Here is a 23,517-nt window from a genome sequence, read left to right as displayed (position 1 = left end):
GATTGTCATGCAGGACTTAATGGAGTATTTGTACATTGGTGTATTGGTGTCCTGTAACAGAAATGGGAGATGCTAAAAGTTCAGCCGTAGAGCTGTAGTGTCAGACGTGTTGATCAAAGCTCACTAGTGTCTGTCCTCTCTGTCCTCCGTCTCTCCTCTGTGCAGGAGCCTGCCGTTGGCCAGGAAGGGCGCGGTGTCCAGCGCTCTGTACATGGCCTGGCTGGAAGTGTTGTCCAAGGACCTGCCGCCCATCCTCCTGGTGCGCGGCAACCACCAGAGTGTCCTCACCTTCTACTCTTAGACAAGACACACAAGGAGAAGAACATCCAAGTCTCACATCCACTTTCTGCCTCTGGGAGCAGACCCACATATATACACACATCCCAGTTCCAGTCCAAACCTAAAGGTGCACCACATACACTCCAGAGATGCTAGAAAACACAGCCATTGATGGAAAACAGTGCTGGTTATATGAATAAAAGATGAAGGAAGTGATATTGGTTGAGATGGAAAAGCCCTACAAGATGATGGAGAAATGTCAGGGTTGGGGTGATTGTAAAGTCGCCCCACTCTGCTCCCTTCTTTCTATTTATTCCAAAATGTCTGGGTTTTTCTCTTGTAGCTCTAGTTTCTTCTAATTTCCTCATGAAAATTTCATATTCGTCAAGTTGATTTACTCTCAGGCTCCAAAAGCAGTCGTGCACAATGTTCACGTTGTTGTTCTCATGATATGGAATATCTTTATGTCATATTTGTTAAGTTAATTGGACCAGTTGTCGTGTTTGTGATGCAGCAATAATCACCCTGTTGTTTTTCCTTCAATATTGGGAGAGAACCATGCAGAATGCTTTGCAACACCTTCTAAAGCCTTATGGATGTGCCTTCCAGTTGAATCAGATGAAATAATGAATCTCTATCTAGATTGACAATATTATCTATTATATTGGTGGATAATAGTTTTATTGAGTTTTAAATGTGATTCTTTCTTAGTTGGAGCATTGTATTTATGCGAGTGGATTGCATGAATTTAATGAAGGGTGTCCCCCCCTGATGGCATGAAGAATCTCTGTCATCTCTCTTTCTCTCTTTTACCCTAATCAATAATGTTTTGGGCCATAGTGTTTTTTATTTTTATTCACTTTTGAGTCTTCCTTTTTAAAGCTGTTGTATATTTACGACGGCCTCAGCTACTCAACACAAGACACAATTTAGCTTTTAGGCACAGTGCCTAAAAAAAAAATGTGTATATGGGTCTTAAATTTAAGATCTTATATGTCAGAAAAGATGTGAACCTAGTTTTTCATCAGCCCTTGTAAGGTGGAAAGACTAGCTCTCCCATGTAGCTGCTGATAGACTAAAGTGTTTCTTTCGATGACTTTTTTTTTGTGTTTCTGTGTCCACATGTACGGTTCTTCCCCTGAAAAGAAAGTGCGCTACCCAGCGAGCTAGTTAAAACCTTGCCTTAATGCTAGAACTAACGATTGTCATGGGTTCCTTTTTCTCTTATAAGCCATACTGGCTGGACGGTTTGTGGGTAAATGCAGATAGCGATCCGTGAGTAACATGTTCGAAGTGTTTTCAGCACAATTGTCTTCTGTACTGTATATGCATCTTCCACCTGTTGTTAGTCTGTTACATTGCTTACTGTAGGTCCGCTCGTAGCTGGGGAAGTTGGTCATTTAACGTATAACCACTTTGCCAGTGTTAGCGCCGCAGTAGACTTGAGTTTTTGCACTCATGTGCTTGTTTGCCGTCTGGGTATATGATGATGGACTGCTGGTCTCCCATTCCCACAAAGCCTAGATGGGCAGAGAGAGGAGTGAACGCCATGCGAGTTTCACACTGGAAGACTTGCAGGCAGGAAGAATGTGACATTAGAATGTGTCAAGGCTGAGTGAAGATATACCTCTATGCATATGAGCTTGTGTTGCGTGAGTACTTGTAATAAAAGTCCATCACTCCTTCATGTGAAAAGATCTACTTGCCTCACTTCATTTAAGGGGCACTATAGGCACGTCCCCCCTCCTGTACTCTGTAATGATCTCCTTAAAAGCACTGGCTTCATACAACGTGGAGCACTTTCAAGGGTACAATGCCTCCAAGAAGAAAGCCATGTATCAACCATTTCAGTTTCAAACACTGACGTTCTAAATAAGTCAAATTTTATTACCTGTTCCATGCTCATGGAGAATATTGACTCCTGATTGGCCAGTCTGTGAAGTATTTTCTCTGATGTAACAGTCCTAAATTAAAACTTGTTTCAGCTGTTACTATGCTACAACCTCTACTTTTTTAGAGCGGTAAAGTTACATTTATTCTAAAGGTGTCCTCAGACTGAACGCAGATTAAGTTTTAGAGGCAGCAAGAATTCAGATAAAGTGGGAAAAAAACCTAAGTATAAGCAAATTTGCTCCTGGCCACATCCACGCTAGAGGCTGTATGGATTTATGAAAGTACAAAAACAAAATAAAAAATGAGATGGGTCTGCAAAAGAATGTGATCAGTAAGTAAAGTCAGTCAATTGGCCGTTAAAGGTGAATAAACATGAGAAAAACACTAATTGGTCAAATTTTTGCTAATAACTTGAGTCAGAGATGAGCTTTGCATTCAGTCTGAACACACCTTAAAGTTAGCGAAGGTGATGCCAAGATCAATTCTGGGTTTGAGGCCACAGTGTAATAATACTCTGCTAGCTGTGCAGTTTATCAAAAATAACTGCGCAGTTCATCATGGATTATCCCCTGTGTCCAGTGTTTGTTAATGTAAGCCACTGGACCTAAGCTGTTTCCTAGCAACACAATTCAGAGGAAATTTTGCCTACTCTGGATTATGGTTATAGTTTAGAAACTGCCACAAAACTAATGGAACAAACAGGGTTCTTTTTATTTGTTGTGTACTTTTTCTCTGCTTCCCCCCCCCCAGAAACAAGCAGTTTCAGCATTTATCTTGTTACTTTCGTGTATTCTGACCTTTACTGTATGCAGTTTCAAAAGAGGAATGTGATGCTTAGGTTAGTTGAATGTACTGTATAATAATGAACACTACGCTAGGAGTTAGCATACATAGTCGTCTTTTGTTTTCCATTCTCGTGTATATGAATGGTTTCCTGCATAGACTGCAGCTCGCACAGTGCTGTGTGTCAGCTGCATTGTGCTGTTAGCATTCACACAGCTGCATCCATCACTCCTCACTCTACACCTGCACAATGTGTAGGCTCAGACTTTTGATATACATACACATGTGTGTGTGTGTGATGGGGGAGGGGTTGTTATAAGTGTATAAATGCATTCAGTATATATACATTAACTATATACACACTCAATCTCACCAGTGTATTTAATACTTTCCAAGTTTGTGAAAAGCATGTTCTGGGTGAGGAAACTTTTTAAACTTTGAAGGCACAGTGAAGGACAATCCCTGGTTAAGTTATAGCGCACGCTAACAGCCCAAGTGTCAAAATGTTTGTATCTAGATATAAAGCAGAGGTCTGACCTGAAGAAAACCCATCAACCTGATGTGCAGAAATTACTTTTCAAAAGAAGAGACTCAGTCCAGAATAGAGCCAAAGATAATCAAACCTGAATGAAATATTGTACAAAAAGATCTTGGTTAAAAAACTCACCTACTCAGGCTGTGAAAACAATTACATACTGTCCTCTGTGGCTCTGGAGGAGCTTTGTCAAGTCTGGGGAAAATAACCCTTATGATGTCACAGTGATGTCATCAGGGTTATCTTGGACTGGTCTGGACTTTACATGTTTTTTTTCCCAATAAAATACTATGAACTAAAAAAGACTTACTTGCGATCTGGGAGTGGAGAGTTTAAAAGACATGCAGGCAGGCAGACAAGGTCAAAGGACAGATGCTGTTGATTTGCATTATGGGTAATGTAGGATCCAGAGTTTGACCTTTATCAGGGACTAAAAGTCAGGATATCTCTGCTTCTTCTGCTTGGGTTTTGACCGTTCTATTTTCAATGCATGTCTCTCACAAGTTCCCCAACTGTATGTAAGCCAAACTAAATCACTGGAGTGTCCCTTTAATTGGCAAGTCACTGCTGCACATATTAGTATGTACAAATATACATTTACTGGTAGTATGCATTTGGGTGAGTACAGGATTCAATATATCAGTGAGCTAGAAGGAGGTTCTGACGTTCGGGGGCACTACTGTATGCTTTAACAAAATCAGGGAGTGTTTCTTTAAACTGTTCATCATTCTGCTGTGAAGCACTCACTCTTTTACTGTTACAGAGCAACACCATTACAAACAACAACACGGGTTTCTCTATATTTGTATATTATAGAAAAAAAATATGCCTATATATATATATATATACACACACACACACACACACACACACACACACACACACACATACATATATACACACACATATATATAAATGTATCAGTCTGACCTGGAGGGGATCTTTGTCTTTGATATGTCACATTAAATGAAACAAGAAAACCTCCTGTCAACATTTTACAACCAAATAATAGTGTTTGTGTGTTGTTTTCTTCATGATTGTCCTGATAGATGACTGACAATACTACTGTGTTCTACTGAAGAAACCAAATGTCACCTGCACTCATGTCAGCCACCATGTCATCTTATGACGGCTCCTAATCATTGTATGTATTTTTTTTTGCCAAAGCCCCCCCCTTTCTCTCCAGTCCCCATCCGTCATGTGTCGAGCCATGATGATAGAATATAGTGTAAAGAAATCATAAACTGGTCTTTTGTCCACACAGCAAACATGAACTAACCTGTAAATAAACTTCGTAGTCTTATGGCATAAATTAAGGGAGTGGAATAATAATGTCAAAATTCAATATGGAGAAAGATATTTATTTTAGTTCAGAACTTTCTCCGTTGTTTTTTTTTTTTTTCTTTAATATTTTGGTTTTGGTTGTAAGTTAATTTGCATGTTGATCTTTTTTCTTTTTTTTTTTTTTTGCCTTTTGATTTTAGCAAATTGTGTCTTTTTCTCTTTTTGAGTCTGTATTTCTATCTTTTCAATGCCTTTTGAAGAAAAGACATGACGACAAAAGCAGATCAAACCTGTTTTCTCCTGCTTTCACACAAACGTGGATGGAATCGACCCAGCCGGTTGAAGCAGTAATGTTTTGATACACTGTACTGTTAACAGTCACAGATATGCTTTTTCTAACATTTTAACATTTATGATTACCAATACTTTGTACATCTTTATTGCAATAAATAAATCAAATGAAATCAGTTACATTCAAAGTCTCCTTTCATTCTCTATATTTTTTATCCTGCACTACAATGTATTTAAGTTTTATGAAGCTTTTGTAAAACTATTGGTTAACATTGATTAAATGAACTTTACAGTGTACAAATGTGCAGAACAACAATCAGATCATTTAAAGGAATCCATCAGCTAAAGCTTAACATCAGTTCAAGACACTTCTTTATGGAAGTTGCAAACAATAAAAAAAATACATCAAAATTACAAAACTAATGATGAAAAATAAATGAACATATATTTACAATGATATGCTTGTTTGGTTAGACCTTCATGGCTTTGGGGCCTCTGGTAAAAATATTAATTACATAAGCTGAGAATGGCAGTGGTCACTGCACGTCTAACCACACCCAGGATCACTGTTTTGATGTGGTTAGTGGTGTGCTTTGTTGCACCTTTAACCACACCCGACAATGATGTCGGTGTACTGACACACCCTGGAACACACCTGAACATCACTGCAGCGAGGTGAGAAGTTCAACCACTGGAGGTCAGCAGAAACAAGGTTTTCAGTTGGTGAGACGTTACTCTGTAGAGCCACTTTTCCAGTGTTAGTCAGTGTGTTTGTCTGTTCTTCCAGCTCTTTGGCACAGAGCCTGATATCTGTAGGTCAGATTGCTGTAAAGTCTGCCTTTGATATTCATATTCCTCAGAGGATCAATCCTTGACCACCTTTAAGTCAAAATGTTTACTTATACACATGAAATATCACAATGTAAAGTGCAGATTGCTGAAATGTCTACTTCACATTCAAATAAGAACAGAACTATACATGACCATCACAAGAAGAGGACAGGATCATGGCAAACGTCCTCATTAATCAGTCTTTCTTTTGTAGAACCACAACTGGCACTATGATGACAATAAGGACTGCACAAATAGACAAAATGATTAAAGAAAGCAGTTTACAAAGTTTTTTCTTTTTCTGTTCTGCTTCTTTCTTCTTCAGTAAAGAATCAAATCCTGGTGTGTAGAGATCCTCCAGCCAAAAGTCCAGATCTTTAGGAGTCTTCTCTTCCTCCTGTGAAGACAATGAAAATAGGCCTCAGTATGAAACATCAACATATAGCAAATAAGTCCTGTGACTCCTGTTGTCATGAATACATAGACACACCGGTATGATTTCTAAGTTGTTAGTTTGAAACCTGCTTGTATGTGAAGTTGGGGAAAGGTCTTGGTTAAAGCAGAAGTCATAAAAACATATTACCACATGAACAATTACAATACTTCATTATAGTTATTCATGAATTAGAATCTTATCTAGTAATTTTTCACATTTTACTTATTCCTCACTTTGGAAAATTTGATTCAGCACCATAGCTAGTTACTTGATCATGTTAAAGGACAGGTTCACAATTTTTCAAGTGTGTCTTAAAACAACAGTGAGGAGCCCAAATGAACAGTGAAACATGTTTTTCTTGCTGTAATCATTCCTCCTGTTCACACTGACCATTAGAAGATCCCTTCATAATGCTCTTACAATGGAAGTGATGGGGGACAAAATCCACAGTCCTCCTTCTGTGTAAAAATGTATTTAAAAGTTTATCTGAAGCTAATATGAAGCTTCAGCGTCCAAATGAGTCAAATCAAGTAGATATCTTTCAATGTTACAGTCTTTTTAGTGCCAAAGTTCCTCTTTTTGTTACTTTACTTCCACCACAGCTCAAGAAGGAGACACTGTCCGAGGAAACACAAAGAGGCAATTTGATGCTAAAAAGACTGTAAATGTGTCAGATATCCACTTGATATGACTAACTCAGACTGATGAAGCCTCATATAAGCTTCACATCAACTTCTAAATGCATTTTTGCACTAAATGACTGTGTGGACACACTTTTAACAGCCAGTATGAACAGAAGGAATGATTACAGAGAGGAAAACCTCTTTAACTGTTCATATGGACACCTGACTGTTGTTTTAAGACACAATTGAAAAATTATGAACCTGTCCTTTAACTGTCACATTTAATTCACAGCCAAAATTGGCAACTGAAAAGTTGTTGTTTTTTTTACTCTTCGGGATGTTTATATTTTATTTATTTAGTTGTTCAGTTAATTTTATTCACAACACGAAGGTCTCCTTATTATGTGTTATTTTCTTTTCTTTTGTTACTACTAGTAAAAGTAATGAACATTTAAATATATCAAGTATATATTAAGTATATCATATGGAATCAGCCTATAAAATACTCATGGTGTGTTAGGTCCTTTAGTGTTCACACACTGGGTGACAGTACTGTGTCATTATGTTAGATACAAACCACCTGCAGAGAAAGAATGAATCTGACAGCTGAATATTGTTTCCAGACTAAAGCAGTTGAGTGCTTATTGCACACAATCATTTGCATAACATGTATCAGCCTGTACAGTTTAATAAAAATTAAAACGCAAGTAAAATCAGGAGAGGCTCTGATAAAACTATGTTTAAAGAAGGGACTTAAAAGAGATCATTGAGTCAGCTGACCTGATCTCCTCAGACAGATCATTCCAGAGCCTCAGGCCCTGACTGCAAATGCTCTGTCCCCTTTAGTTTTCAGCCATGACTCTGGAATAGATAAAAGACTTCTGTCTGAGTATCTCAAAGAGGTCAGAGATATAGCAGGGAGAGAGGCCATGAAGAGCCTTTAAAGTAATTAGGAAGATCTTAAAATCTATTCTAAAACACACTGGGAGCCAGTGTAAAGAGGCTATATCAGGAGTGATATGATCATGTCTCTTGGTTCTGGTTAAAATCATGTTTGGAGTTGATCAATAGATTTTTGGTCCAGGCAAGTAAAAGGCTGTTGCCATAATCCAGGGATGAACGTGTGTAAGATAGTCTCTGTGTCTTTAAAAGTTGGAATAGGTGATATTTTTGAAATATTTCAAAGATGATAAAAAATGATTGCACAAGCTTTATGGTGTGCTGCTCAAAACTTAAGTTAATATCAAACCAGATGCTAAGATTCCTCGCAACAGTGATGTGCTGGGAAACAATGACAAGGATCTCTGTTTTCTTTGAGTTCAGTTGAAGACATTTTTTTGACATCCAGTTTTGGACATCACAAAGGCAGTCGTTAAGTGAACTCAGCAATCCAGGGTCTGTGGCTCTAATAGGCGGGTATATTTGCATGTCATCAGCATAACAATGAAAAGAGACCCCATGTCTATGAATAGTGTGTCTAAGGGGAAGCATGTATAAGGAAAATTGGTCCCAAGACAAGCCCTGAGGCACACCATACTTAACAGAAGAAAATGAAGAGACAGTTGCTCATAGAGAACCTCCTCTTCAACAGGTTAGATGAAAACTACTCTAAAACTGTAGCAGATATCCCCACCCAGTGCCTCGGTCTGTCTAACAGGATGCTGTGATCGACTGTGTCAAAGATCCAGGAGTACAAAGACTGAGCACATACCATCATCAGCAGGCATTAAAAGGTCGTTGGTAACCTTGAGCAGGGCAGTCTCAATGCTGTGACACTTCCAGATTGAAACTTGTAAAAAATGTTGTTATTTTCCAGTGCAGAGAGGAATTGCTTGGACACAACTTTGAAATCGGTCTATAGTTTTGAGGGAGGGAGGGATCGTACACAAGCAGTTTAAATATAATCAGAGACACAACCATTAGACAAGGAACTGTTAAAAACAGAAAGCAAGAGGGCCTGACAGATTCCATGACTTTTAGTGAAATCTTTGTTGGTATTACATCAAGAGGGCTGGAAGATACTCTCATATATGACACTGTTTCTAAAAGTTCAGGTAAGGTAATGGGATAAAACTGGATCAAACCAGACCTGCTCAAAGATTATTGGAGTTAAACAGGATCTGAGTTATTTTTGTGACCAAATGATAAGGAAATCAGCGAGCATATTGAATCCACCTGAGCATGTCTTAGCAGGTGATTTCTGATTGCTGCCTTCAGGACGTTGCTGTTCCTCTGAGTCCTTTATCCCCCCCTGCTGTCCCACTCTCAACTCCTCCTAGAGGTGTTTTGTTAAATGCTTTTTATGATTATACAGCATCATTACTTTCTGTGTCTTCAGACTGTATCCTTTCAGATTCTTGTTTATAGTTATTAATTTCTTTTGTCAATTCCACATATAGTTTTTTAAGCTTGTAGCCTTTCATTGTTTTTTCTTTCTTTCCTATTAAGTGTGTGTGTGTGTGTGTGTGTGTGTTGATCAAGGTGGTGAGCTGCTGTATACAATAGCCCTTAGCCTACTGGTATTAATAAAGTTGTATTAACCTGAATGTATCAGCTAGTTGGAAACATTGAAGACATATGCTTCTTAAAAAATCAAACATTTACATGATTAAACTGAGAAAAAGGGGAAAAGTGAGCAGGTAAAACAATAAGGATACGATATTGGAGAAAACCAATAATTAATTCTTCATATTTTATCGACTGATTGATCAGGTGACTCATCTCTGGATCTCGATGCTTACATGTATCCGTGTACAGTCTTTTAATGATGTTAACAAGGAACTATTTTTTCCTCATCAATAATGACTAGGCTGAGCAAACTTTAGTGGTGCCAATTCCTCTGAGAATTTACAATTTATTAAATCATCAGTTGCCTGCATTTGTGTTTCCCTTCATCTGTCCAGCTGGCTGTCTTTTTTCCTTTGCACCAGTCCGTCCCTCAGCAAACCATTCATCCTGTCAATCAGCTTCTCTTCTTCTCCCTAGATTACCTTTAAATAGTCTGCGAGGTTGCCGTGGACTGTTTGTGTGTCGTACTCCCTGACAGTCCAGGAAGGCTTGGACTTCTCCTTGTCCACTGCGTCCATTGATCTCATGTCCATGTACAGAGGGTTCGTCTTAATGTTGGACTTCAGAGTGACTGGAGTGATGTGCTTCTCCAGATATCTGTCCACAAACACCACAGGAGTGCCCTCTGGTGATGGAGGCGACCTGCTGTCAGTCTTCACCCTTTGCTCCCTCTGTGGAGACAGTGAGGCAGAGACGTGAATTCTCACCACATCCTCCTTTAGGCTTTCAACACTTACTCCAGACAGAGAGGAGACACAGGAGACATATATGCATGGCAGCCTGATTCAGAAATCTTTTGCATTGGCTGCTTTTATACAGGGAAGTAGAATCGTTGTAAGCAGGCGTGAATTGAAATGATACCTTCTGTCGTAAAACAGTACATAGTCTGGGATATGCCTGTATACAATACCTACAGCAATCTGCCTGCTAGACTGAGTTTGGCCTGACGGTGGTGCTAGAGGGAAAGTCAGGAGTAACCAAACCTTGGGGATTCATCCTTTGGGAAGCATGAATGTCCAAACCACGTTTTCTTGCTCTGGACCAAACAAATCATTTAAACTCCATTTTACACAAGGTCAGTTTACTCATGTGTGGGGGGAATACCCCTGAGACAAGATGAGTTAAAGCTACAGCATGTTGTGTATTTGAGCAATTCCTTGTTAAAAAGTGAGTGAAACGTAGCAACCACACAGTATCTATCCCCCTGTAATATTTACAAGATGCCTGTTTTTCTTTTTTTTTCTTTTGATACATGTGATCAATTATTTCTCAGTGGGCTCTTTGTGACTCCAGAGAGGATAAATAAACCCATCAGCTCAGTGACTGGAGTTTGATTTCCCTACACGGGTCAATGTAAGGCTGATGATGCATCATGACATCACCAATGAAAGAGATGAGGTCAGAGTTAAATAGTAATCGTATCTTTCCTCAGCTTGGATCAAATGAACAGAACTACAGGTTTACTGTAGAGGTGCAAATTCCCTAAATAATTTACAACGGATCAATAACCAGAGTCTTCACTTCACTTCAGCTCCCAGCATCTCAGGATCAAACATTATAGTGTACTCCTGTCCTCTGGATATGATGACTGATTAATACTGAATGCACACAATTCCAGACTGTGATGATGAAGATATGTCAGACAACTACTCAATGCACATCATAAATAATGTATCTGTAATGTGGAATAACATTTAAGGAATCGAACACAGTTATCTGTTTGAAAGGTGAGAAATATACACACACACACACACACACACACAGCAGAAGATGAACACAGTGGCTGTAACACAGCTCTGACCTGGAAGTATACCCTGTTCTGCCAGTGTCTGTGACTGGACATGACTGCCCCGACCTGGAACATGCCGTGTGTGGCCGGCAGCATCCCCACATCCAGCTGAAGGAACTTCTCCGGGTGGTTGTTGTTGGGAAGAACAGAGATGTCCATCCTGGCTCTGTTGCTCGATCCACACTGACTGCTTCACCCGCCAGCAGCCCGGCTGGATGCACATGCTCACTACAACATGCACGGTCTGTAATAATTCATGAAGAGCAAGATATTTATGAGCCTGTATCACTTGCAGGTGTGTGTAACCCAACCTGACCATTAAGAGGTTGACGCTAAGAAACCAACAGTGGAGGGGTGGAGAGAGGTGGAGAGAGGTGCAGGCCTAGTGCCTTAGTTTACTAAACTACATCCATGCCGGTGAGTATTGTGTTACGTAAAACCTGCTGCTATCTCTACAGAAGAACTACACTACTGTGGCTGATGCATGACACATGACACATGACAGACTATGATCCTTGATCCCTCATGTCGTTTCTGCTGTGCTGTCAGTGAAGCTCTTTGGTTCAGAGTAAGACACCTTCATCACTACTGGCTACATAGCTCTGAAATACATCATGGTGACCTCTGACCTTTTAACTGGCACTATCCTCAGGTCACAGTTTACTGCTGATCAACACTTTAGTATGTTTAAAACTAATGACAGATTTCTATTCATTTTGCTACAAATATTCATGATCATAAGGTTCCTTTTCCTCTAATGTCACCATCAGCTCTAAACTTATTGCACTTTAGTACAGGACAAAAACAACAACAACAAATAGGCAGATTGCCACAAAATCCTAAGAGCAGAGCTGCAGAGAGGATGAACTTTTAGAGTTTAATCAACACATGAGCCTTTCTCTAGCCTCACACACTTGTATAGATGCTGTTGTATTGTAAGGTATAGACAGTGGTGGAAAGTAACTAAGTACAGTTACTCAAGTACTAGACTTAGTGATGCTACTTTATACTTCCACTCCACTACATTTCAGAGGGAAATATTGCACTTTCTACTCCACTACATTTATTTGACAGCTTTAGTTACTTTTCAGATGAAGATTTGACACAATGGATAATATAACAAGCTTTTAAAATACAACACATTGTTAAAGATGAAACCAGTGGTTTCCAACCTTTTTGACTTTTGACGTCTTACAAAAAGCAGTGTGTAGTCGGGGTCACATTTCACATGTCTATGAGTTGTTAACAGCTCCACCAAATAGTGATTTTTCCCTCTAAACTTCTCACATGCTTTCATTTCAATAAATGTTCAAATGATCCAATATTTCAGCAAAAATGAAAGATTAGAGAAAAATTCAAAAACTGAAAACAGATTTGTGTATCAGAACTTTGTTTTTTCTTCTTTCCTCTCCTATTAATCATCTCACCACCCCTCAGATTTATCTGCTGACCCTTTGGAGGGGCCCGACCCCTAGGTTGGGAATCACTGGACTTAACTAGCTAACTGTATATAAAGTAGCTCCATCTGTATGCATTCATGTACCATCAATACATGTTACTAACTTTGCTTCTTCCCCGGAGTTTTTTGTGCTTTCTCATCTCACAGGAAACCCTGTGTTGCAGGCCGAGCCTTTGCGGTCCTTCGCAGTCCTGTTGGTGTCCTTCCCCGGCTACTGCGGCTGTTAATGTTATTGTTATGATTGTTGTTATTCTGTCCACCCCCCTCTCCCTCCCCTTCCCCCTCTCCCTCTCCCTCTCCCTCCCCCCTCTTTCTTTCTCTCTCTCAACCCAACTGGCCCACCAAGAGCCGGGTTCTGCTTGAGGTTTCTACCCGTTAAAGGGGAGTTTTTCCTTACTGCTGTCACTAAGTGCTGCTCATGGGGGAATTGTTGGGTCTCTGTAAATTAAAGAATACGGTCTAGACCTGCTCTATGTGAAAAGTGCCCTGAGATGACTTTTGTTGTGATTTGGCGCTATATAAATAAAAATTGATTGACTGATTGATTGATTGATTGACCTCCAGCAGCTACAACAGTAACATGCTGCTCTAACACTGATGCTTCACTATTAATAATCTAATGATGTCATATATAATAATATATCAGTCAGAGGGACCAAACCACTACTTTTACTGCAATACTTTAACTGCGTTAAGCTCATAATACTTATGTACTTTTACTGCAGTAGGATTTCTCATGCAGGACTTTTACTTGTAATGGAGTATTTTCACATTGCTGCATTGGTACTTTTACTTAAGTAAAGGATCTGAATACTTTTTCCAACACTTGAGACCCCTTTTCCTCACATGCAATCTGTATCTGGATATTTCATCTGCAGAGGGAAAACCACACGTTTAATGCAGATGTAGATGCACATAAAATAGCTTCTTGAGGTGGTACAACATGCACAGTGAGGGTCAAATAAGAGCAGCCCAAGTAGCACCAGTGCTAGCAAGCTCCTCCACTGACACTGATTAGCTTCTGACAGTAGCCTGGTTAGCAAGGCTACTGAAGAGTAACCTACAGATGCCTTCATCTGTCTCCGTCTGTCATATGGCTCTTACCTTGCACCATAACCTTGAGAGTATCCCACAGTACCTTTGACCGGAGACTTGGTTGTTGTCCACTAGTCCCGCCTGCCTAATCTGCATTCTGAGATCAGGTTTAAAATATAAGAATGTTTACTAATACTAGATGTACGTGTAAAAGCCCATTATGCAGATAACATATGCAGATACAGACAGTCCTTCAGACGTTTTGACATGTGACAGTACAGGTATAAATGATGAAATGAACGATGGCTGAATTCCATTTAGCTGCTTTAGTTTCAGGGTCCTGGTATTGATGTGGCTCATTGTCACACTATCATGTATCCTGCAGGCAAAATGTCTGCTGTGAAACGGTCTGTTGCAGGTTAATAACAGATGGAGATCATGACTAACAAGACTGGTATAGCAGTTGTACTCGTGTGTAATTATTGATCCTATTTTTCATGGCAAAAAAAACAAAACAAAAGCAAAAAAACCCAAAACATTTCCTTTTAACTGACCACACAGTTTTCTCATTATAAGCTTCTACATAATGGTCAGGACACTTTTATTATACATATTTATGGACAAGAGCAAACTACTTTTATTTTTACCCTTTAAGGTTTTTTAATTAATTTATTTTTTACTATTGGCTAAATTAATAGTTAATAAATTATCTACTAAAATTTAATGAACCATTTATAAGCCATTAATGATGAGATCAATTCCTTTGACTGATTGGACAGAAGTCCACTTACTTTCTTGAACTGGCTAAAGAAGACCTGGACATGTATTTATAACCGCAAATAAGAACACCATCCAAAAGTAGCCAAAAATGATTTTATTAGTGGTTTATTACTGATCTATAAAGCATCAGTAAATGATCCTTTAACATTTCATGGTTCATACACATTTGCAGATGGATTTCCAGGATTTCAACAAACCAACTTTCATGAGCAAACATTCTATGAATTATGTGTAAACATGAACGTATAGGTGTCAAAATGAACCACAATTTTTCCAAAACACATTTGTATACAGTAAAGCTGGGTGATAATTCAATATTATATTATATCATCTTTCAGTGGAATTGTGATGACATCACCATATCACATGAATATTTAATAAACTTGCTACCCATATTAATTAATTATTCAAAGCAAAGTATCATTAAAAAGTAAATTAAAAATGACTTACACATTTAAGTGCATTGAAAATTTTGTGGTTTTTTTTTTAATGTTAAAGGGCCATTACATTTTGATGATTGATTGATCGATTGATATATTAATAATGTGATATTGATATGAAACTATATCACCCTGTCAAATGAATGACTGGGATTACAGGCTGCTATCTGACTGTTACACACGTCTTGTCAATTGAACCAAATATATAAAACTTTTTTTCATAATTTTTTCCCAAAACCTTTAGTGATTGTGAACCATAAAGCTATGATGCATATTTATAGAGCTTATAAACAAATTATGAAGGATAATTGAATAAAAAGTGGTAGCAAGAAGTGTGTAACACCTTTTACACATAATATTAATATAAAACGACATTTATTTTTTTTTGCTTTTTGAAGGTTTGCTGTTCAGTTATTTACAGTAAGGGCTGCATCTAACAATTATTATCTCTATTAATCATTTGATTGTTTGAAAAAATGCTCGTGAAAAATGTCAACCACAGTGTCCCAGAGCCCAAGCTGACATTTCCAAACAGATAACCCACAGCAAATACTCACATTTGAAAAGTTGGAAACACTGAAATTTTGCCGTTTTTCCTTTAACAGTGACTTTATGATTAATCGATTAATAGATCTATTGCTGATTAATTCTGTTTATTAATTGACTAATTGTTTCAGCTTTGAAATGGGCTAAAACATGCCCTGACTCATGATGGTGGCGCTCAGCTAAAGGTCATGGAGGGTCATTAAGACCACTAGTGTTCTTCCTGTTGGGAGCGTGAATTTGCACATTTCCTTTATGGAGATATATTAGTCACTGGCTAACAGATGGAGGACGAGGCAATCACAGAGAGCTGCTCCTGTCACTGACACTGCTGCAGGCGCACTGGAGAGAGAGAGAGAGAGAGAGAGAGAGAGAGAGAGAGAGAGAGAGAGAGAGAGAGAGAGAGAGAGAGAGAGAGAGAGAGAGAGAGAGGGGGTTGTGGTTGCGGGCAGATAGATGTGGATGGTGCAGCGGGGTGGCGCAGCAATCCCCCAACGTTGTAACGTTAGGGAGGAGGAGAGAAAACACCCGGTAGTCTGACCAATAAGGCGGATATTGCAGTTTTACCTTTTGCACATGTCCGATGTCGTCATTGGGAAACCACTATCGCACTGCCTCGCATCGCGTCCTGACAAAAAAATGGTGGGAGTCCGGACTGATGCGGTAAGACATGGAGCTTTTGATTTGCAGAGCCGTGTTATCGTGCTCTCTGCACGGCTAGTGTGCAGGGAGACACCGATCAGATGATGCATTTTTACCTCCACTAACTGGAACACATCGTGGTGATTTGTCTCCCCCATATTCATTTCTGCTTAGTTTGACATCACTGCGACGGTCCCACAGACTGAGCACGATATGGATCGTGCATCCTATTTTCGGATCTGTGCACTTATCATAATCATGTTGCATTGAAGCGCTCGGAGCTCGCAGAGCGTGTCGTTCTGCTGCTGTATGCTCTGTGCACGGAGGGACGCAGTGGGGTAATTCGTCCTGCTCATTACTGCCCAGTGCAGTCATTTTCCTTCTGGCTGGTGTTGGACTAATGTGTTCCCATCCTCAAACACTGACATCATCCTCATCAGGATTCTGGCTCCAGGCAGCAGCTCTTCATGCAGCAGCAGCAGCAGCAGCAGCAGCTACATTACGCAGTGTTTGCTAGCTCAGCGCGTCAATGCGACGTTTGTTCGGACTTGATGCATTGCTCTGCGACCCAAGTTCATTTCATTTCAAATGAGACAGGCCCTCAGCACTGCACTGTTGCAGTGTTAGAGAGGTTGCATGGGTTGCTCTGATTTTATCACGAGGAGACCGGCAGTACCGCGGGGCCACTGTGTGTGTGTGTGTGTGTGTGTGTGTGTGTGCAGATAGATATAGACAGATAATCCAGCCACAGCAGCCAACTTTACTTCTTTTTCTGCAACAAAAATGCAAACCCTTGTCAGTTTTCACTGTAATTTTTGGAAGATCTTTAATACTTTCATCTTAAATCTATCCACTCACTGGAGTGATGATTATTTTCATTATCAATTAAACTGGTATTGATAATTTACCAATAATTGTATCAATTATTTAGTCATACAGTGTCAAAAACGACACTGTATGACCATCACATAACGGCCCCAAGTGGCATCATCAAATACATATTTATAGTGTTCAATTTACTGAAATAAAATATAGAAATATAGAAAATCCTCACATAGGATAGGTTGGAACCACGCTGGTCTTTGTAAATCATCTCATCACATCAGCAATATGTTTGTATTGTGCATTCAGTAAAGTCAGATTTGAGGAGAATAGAAGCTTCTGTCAGCCTGCAGTACCAGGCTATGGGTATGTCTTTGAAGACAGAGTGATGGAGTGAGGAAACGGCAGCTGTGGCCAAACCCAAGCCTACAAACATGTCAGCTAGATTAGTCTTTTCAGGGGATTCATTTTTTTAAAAATTGGAACATATATTGGAACCTGTCCTGTTTTCTGCAGTTTATTTTCTTAAATATGTTTCAAACTAAGACTGTCAGCCAAGCTGGCAGCTCTGGGCTTTGAGCTAAGTGATAATGCAGTATTCATATGATTTGGGAATTACAGTAATTACCAGTGTTTGGTTTGTAAATACTGTTCATGTCAACATGAAAACTTGTATTTTTTTTTATAAGCTGCAAACAGGAATATTTTCCATCTCTCTCATCCACCCCATCATGCATGCTAACATGCTCACAATGACTGATTTTTTGACAGTTTTTTGTTGCTTTTTTTGCTTTTATTTTATTGCAAGTCATAGAGTAGTGAAAGGAAATGAGGGGGGGTAGAGTTGACGCTGTGACTACTCACACTGACAGTGTTAACATGCTTTTGTTTAGCAGGTGCAATATGAACTGTCTTCAAGGCAATCCATGGTGTCCAGTGGTTGACCGACTGGCTGATCAGTCAACTCCCACTCATAGATCAGTATATATTTCATCATTGGTTTTTTTTTTTGAAGTTCAAGTTCACCACAATTTCTGATATATCCCAGCTGACACACACTTAGGTGTCTTAAAGCCAGGATAAGGTCTTAGCAGGTTCCTGCAGCTTAGTTGCACATTAACAGGATACTGCAGAACTTATTACACTGCGGTTGTACTTGAACCTGTATGAGCTATAAAAACTGGATGAAATCAGCAATTTAGTCCTATAACTTTTTTTGGAGAGGAATGTCTGCAGTTGTTTGTAGCTGTGGAGAGGAGGAATTCATCTATCCATTATTTTCTTGATTAATTGATTAGTTGTTTGGTCTATAAAATGTCAGAAAATGGTAAAAATGTCGATCACTGTTTCCTAAAGCTCCAAGTGACATCCTCAAATGTCTTGATTTGTCCTGACCGACAGTCCACAACCCAAAGATAGGCTGCTGGAATCAGAGAATTTGGACTTTTTCTTCTTGAAATGACGATGACAATTAATTGATTATAAAAATTGATAGATTAATTTAATAGTTGGCGACTGATCATTGCAGTTCTAGAATGATCCTAGACATCGGTTGCTGGCAATTTGTACACTCTACTGGAGCAACTGTTGCCACAGAAAAAAATGAATAGTTGCTGTCTTTGTGTTTTGTTTTCTAGAGTATACAGCCAATGTATGCTGATGTTTCCATACAAATCATGTATGATGATGAGACATCCTGATATATTAAATAAAGGTCAAGTTGCCCGCTATCCCTACAAATGATGTTCATATATTTCATATAGGATGATCCTGCAGGAGATAGTGGGCCTTTTATGTGGTGAAGTGCAGAGTCAGGGGTGGTAGATGGGTGTGTAGTGCATCTGACTTTTATGTTTGTGTCCTGTCACAATCCATCAGTTTGCTTTTAACCACAGGTAACCATAATCTTCCTTCAATTCTAACCAAGTGTTTTAGTTGCTTAACAAAGTGTGTTTGAACAGATGTTGGTCATTGAGCATAATCCAGCATTTTGCAGAATTATAAAATGTTCTGTTTGGTGATAGGGTGACATTAATGGCAGAGTGCCACCTTTGCTGAGTTCATTATTCAAAGTAGAGATCGGGGTGGTGGACAGGCAGACAGTGCTTCCGACTTTCATGCCTTTCATGCAGGAGGTGGGAGTTTTTCATCCTGTCATAATCAAACAATATGATTTTTTTAAAAACTATAACCTCAGTTTTTTCCTAACCTTAATCATCATTAACCATACCAAACCACACTTTAGTTGTACAAACAAATAATTTAATAAACTAACAATGAAAAATCAAAAACAGGAACAGGGACTCGCAGAATCATCCAGTATAAGAAATTCTGTTTTGACGATGAGGTTGGTGGAACATATCAGCAAGCTTAAAAATATCAATTTAAAGTGTGGAAAAATATGACTTCACTCACTTCACTACTGAATATCAATAAGGACAGCTGCAAATAGCAAGCTACACAGCAAAACATCAATATTGTCAGTGGCTGGCACAACACAATACACAGTGAAATTCATTCATATGTGGACTCATCTGACACATACATGACTTGAAACACACTGGAACTGCCACAGCAAGATAAAGATCTCATAATTATTATGAATGATCTCATAAATCATAATTACGAGATACAGAAGTCCAAATTACAAAAAATGTTTCCAGTTATATTTTCTTTAGTGAATATGATGCACATTCATAACTAACAGAGCTTCAAATAGAGCTGATAGCTGAGTCTCATCCACTGGCTACATCTGTGACACACACGGTGCTATACATGATTGATGTGTGGAATCTTATCCGCAGCAGAGATTGCTTTAGCACATTCCATCTCACAATACTCTCCTCGAATCACATGCATGCAATTGCCCACTGAAACTTGCATGCACATAGCTGGCCAATCAGGACGTGCCTACCAATTACATGTGTCTCACACAGTACATAAAGCAGTGCTTCGCTGTTGCTCTCATCCTTCTCACTTCAGCAACGGTGAATCTGCTCACTGATCTTACTTCTCCATGGATGGAGTTGCCGCTCCAGCAAGCTTGTTCCTGCCCGTCATGTCCTGGCTTCATCGCCGCCGCTGACAGACACTTCTTCTGCTTCCCTTCGGTCGGGACCACACAGAGAGCGGCATGATGCAGCCACCACCCTGCATTTACTCCCGAAGACTTCCTCCATTTCAGCGCCGGCAATGGTGTGGCCATTTTTGGCTGTGTGATGTCTTGAGTGACCTGGAGCTCAAGATAGATCTCGCTGGAAAATTTTCCGGCTGAGCACGCAGCTGGCTGTGGTGTTGCTACGGCTAATATGCCACCAGACGCCCCCCTTCCACAGAGGAATGGGTTGAATTTCTGGGCCACACCATCGACCAGATTAGTAACCTGATTCAGGAATTTGCTACTGCTGTGGGGCATGTGATGTCGCTTGCCACAGTGGACTCACATCACGTGTGGCTGGGACTCACCGCCTAACAGAGAAAAGACAGACCTCATGGGAGCTCCCATATCTCCTGGCGGCCTTTTCGGGTTCATTTCCTCTGTCACCTAGCGCTTTAAGAGGCCAAAAAGGTGACGAGGTGCATTGCCACAACGCCACGGCAAGGAGGAGAGCGCGCAGACAGGGCAGAGCACCGTCAGCCCCCACCGCGTCAGCTACCTAGACCACCTGAAAGTAGACGCAGAGGCCCTGCACTCGGGTAGAGTCTGCAGTGTTAAAATGACTGTTAGAGGAGAGAACATCACATCGGCACGGGCAACAGCCATCCCCCTGGATGTGCTATTCATGTGCTCTGCTGTGTTGAAAATGTTTTAATAAAACAAATTACATTTTCCACCAAAGAGCAAAATCCTCCACCCTCCTCTCATCCGCCTCTCTGGCCTTCCATAATGCTGTGATGATAGCAGCCCAGCCGGCTTCATCCAGCTGGTCACAGAGGCTGTGTAATGCAGAAAGCACTTGCTCAGCTTGCACCCCTGCCTCTCTTCCCACAGTTAAGGAAGCAGATGGCAGGCAGCCTCATTCAGCTACATGTTATATGCTAGCCGGAAAAAGTTCAGCGCTGAACCCATTCATGAGTGCTATGTTAAGCGCAATGTTGTGAGAAAGAAACACATCCCACCCGACATAGCGTCACAGAAAAGCAGATCTGTTTCTTGCTGTGCTCGCTGTTGCCGTTATCTATCGGATGAGTTAGCACAGTCTCTCCAGCTAACGGTGATGTAGCTAGTGGCGTTATCTCCTCTCTGAGGAATAACGTTTTGCACCCACAGATTGGCCGGGGAGAGGACACTACATATCTGCTTAGTGTCAACACTGTCTCCTGCTGTTCTTGCTGCTGTCCTTCCCGGAATCGGCATACACAGCCTATCTCGCGGGTAAATGATAGCGCAGCCAGCGGCATTATCTCCTCCTTAAGGAGTAATGCCCCAGGCCTGCACACAAACCAAGGAGAGACACAACATCAAATGCTGTGATGAGGCAGCAGACGGTGATGACGGCTCTTCCGTTTATGGAAGGTTTGGTGGCAGGGAGGGCCGGATTGGGGTACCACTGCTTCCTGGCTGCCGCCCCCCAGCTGGCTGCCCACCCTCTGACACAGTTTTATGAGGAATGGCATCACAGTTGCGCGTTAATGGAATAGGTGGACGAGACACTGAGACTGGGTTATTCACTCCAGAACTGCAGTGTTCCTCTTCTGTTTTTGGGCATCAAGGAGATCTCCGCATCCTAAACCAGTGCATTGCCCAACAGATGTTCCTCATGCTAACCATCAGGAGATTGCTGGAACTGGTTCAACAAGGCAACTGGTTCACCACCATCAACCTGAAAGATGCATATTTTCACATCCACGTGGTGCCGAAGCGCAGGAAATTATTGCATTTTGCCTTTCAGGGGATCGCTTACAACTACACTAGGCAGCTGTTTGGCTACTCCTTGGCTCCCTGCACATCCAGCAAGTATGTGAATGCGGTGCTGCAATCGCTGCATGACCAGAGCACGAGGGTGTTCCTCTACTTAGATGACCTCATTGTCATGGCCAGTTCCAAGGAATGGGCCATTTTCCAAACAACCAAGTTGGGGCTGCACCTAACCTGGTTAGGTTTTGCCATCAACTTGAAGAGTGCTCCCCATCCATGCCTACAGGCAGAGTATCTGAGAGTTGTGTTCGACTCGGTCAGTCTGATTGGCTGGATACATACATGCAAATTTCAGTGGCCGATTGCGTGCATGTGATTGGAGGAGAGTGTTACTCATAGAGTCCAGTAGAGGGCTTCACTTGTCCTTATATAACTAGGGTTACAATATTGTTACCTTCATTATTGGACATTTTTACAGGATTTCACAACCTCTCTCCTCTTGTTCAGGGAGAACCATGCAACAGCATGACGAGAGATTTAACAAACTCCTTCAGCGATTACAAGAGAGGCAGCCAACACTCAGCACTCTGTGTAAGATTGCATTGGAGCAGCAAAATCAAAGACTGATGCAGTAGGGAGCACACGCCATCCAAGAAATGCCGCTGAAGCATGAAGTTTCTTGGGGCTAGTGAACAACAGTGACAGATTTATCCCCAATGTAGCCATTGCATCAGGAGATTCATGAGGCAGTCCTGCAAATGGATGCAAGAAACAGAGCAGGGAACAGCATTTATAGAGCTGAAGAGACAGCAGCTCACATGTAATGACATACTTCAGTCAAGAGGCTGAGGCACGTGATAGTAGAGACTAGTCCAGTGGAATTAGTAGATATCAAGAGCCAAAAGCAAAGAGATGGAGCACACACACCTGTGCATGATGCTAGACAAGCTGTGTGTGATGTACAGTGCTGCTATGCTTAGAGGGAAACAACCAGCCAGGATTGACAAGTCGATACCGAGATTACAAATGTTTTAACATGACAAGAAAGCATTTGTTTTCCACGCCTCTACTACCTCTAATGGTAACCTGCCATGTACGTAGATATTTTTAGTTTTATTTGTTAAGGTCACTGAGATTTCTGCCTCCACCTGAATACAATGGAGGTGGATTAAATTTAGTTTGTGCTGCTCACAGCACTGAAAGATAATGTTCAAAAATGTCAGTAACGTCTCTTTTAAGAAACCCCAGTGCCAGACCCTGCTGTGAGCTGTTCTCACTGGAACTATGTTCTACTGAAGAAGTAGTCCCCATATAAACTGTTAACAATGTGTTCTGTGGATTGCCCGTGGACACAAGGACACTGTTTATGGAAAGAAATATTTCTGTTGAATTTTGCAACTGCAATTTTTAAATAGTATAAGTAAATGGTACCACAGATGACTGTAGTAAACCAGAGATAAAGTGTCAGTGATATTCCTTACTTTTTGCTATTCACCACCATTTTTGATCTTGTCAGTTGTTAGGCCAGAACCAAAAACAAATTTGGGCAATAATATATTGCAAGATTGGCCCACAGCCCACATTTTTCCTGGAGCCCCATAGCAGATTAAACGGGCCCTGATGTAA

The 23,517-nt window shown here is 40.5% G+C and overlaps 3 protein-coding genes across 3 annotated transcripts in view; 2 read left to right on the top strand and 1 right to left on the bottom strand.

Moving 5' to 3' along the window:
* Window positions 1-3,601, top strand: part of slc12a2 (solute carrier family 12 member 2) — a 73,942-nt gene extending 70,341 nt beyond the window's left edge. Inside the window, exon 27 of the mRNA XM_044332864.1 lies at window positions 166-3,601. Within this exon, the coding sequence (XP_044188799.1) occupies window positions 166-301 (136 nt within the window). The 3' untranslated portion in view covers window positions 302-3,601. The remainder of the gene's footprint in view (window positions 1-165) is intronic.
* LOC122969024 (major intrinsically disordered NOTCH2-binding receptor 1-like) lies at window positions 1,705-11,471 on the bottom strand. The gene is made up of 4 exons (XM_044334586.1): window positions 11,325-11,471; window positions 9,946-10,194; window positions 6,182-6,284; window positions 1,705-1,799 (listed from the first exon to the last, which is right to left on the bottom strand). The coding sequence occupies exons 1-4, from the start codon at window positions 11,469-11,471 to the stop codon at window positions 1,705-1,707; spliced, it is 594 nt and encodes a 197-aa protein (XP_044190521.1).
* Window positions 11,472-16,148: 4,677 nt separating this feature from the next.
* Window positions 16,149-23,517, top strand: part of ajm1 (apical junction component 1 homolog) — a 30,224-nt gene continuing 22,855 nt past the window's right edge. Inside the window, exon 1 of the mRNA XM_044334526.1 lies at window positions 16,149-16,232. The gene's annotated coding sequence lies outside the window, so the exon portion shown is untranslated. The remainder of the gene's footprint in view (window positions 16,233-23,517) is intronic.

Source organism: Thunnus albacares, chromosome 18 (genome assembly GCF_914725855.1).
Source record: "Thunnus albacares chromosome 18, fThuAlb1.1, whole genome shotgun sequence".
NCBI classification, from domain to species: Eukaryota; Metazoa; Chordata; class Actinopteri; order Scombriformes; family Scombridae; genus Thunnus; species Thunnus albacares.
The sequence above is the reverse complement of the archived record's forward strand: the minus strand, read 5'-3'. Positions and strand labels throughout refer to the sequence as shown.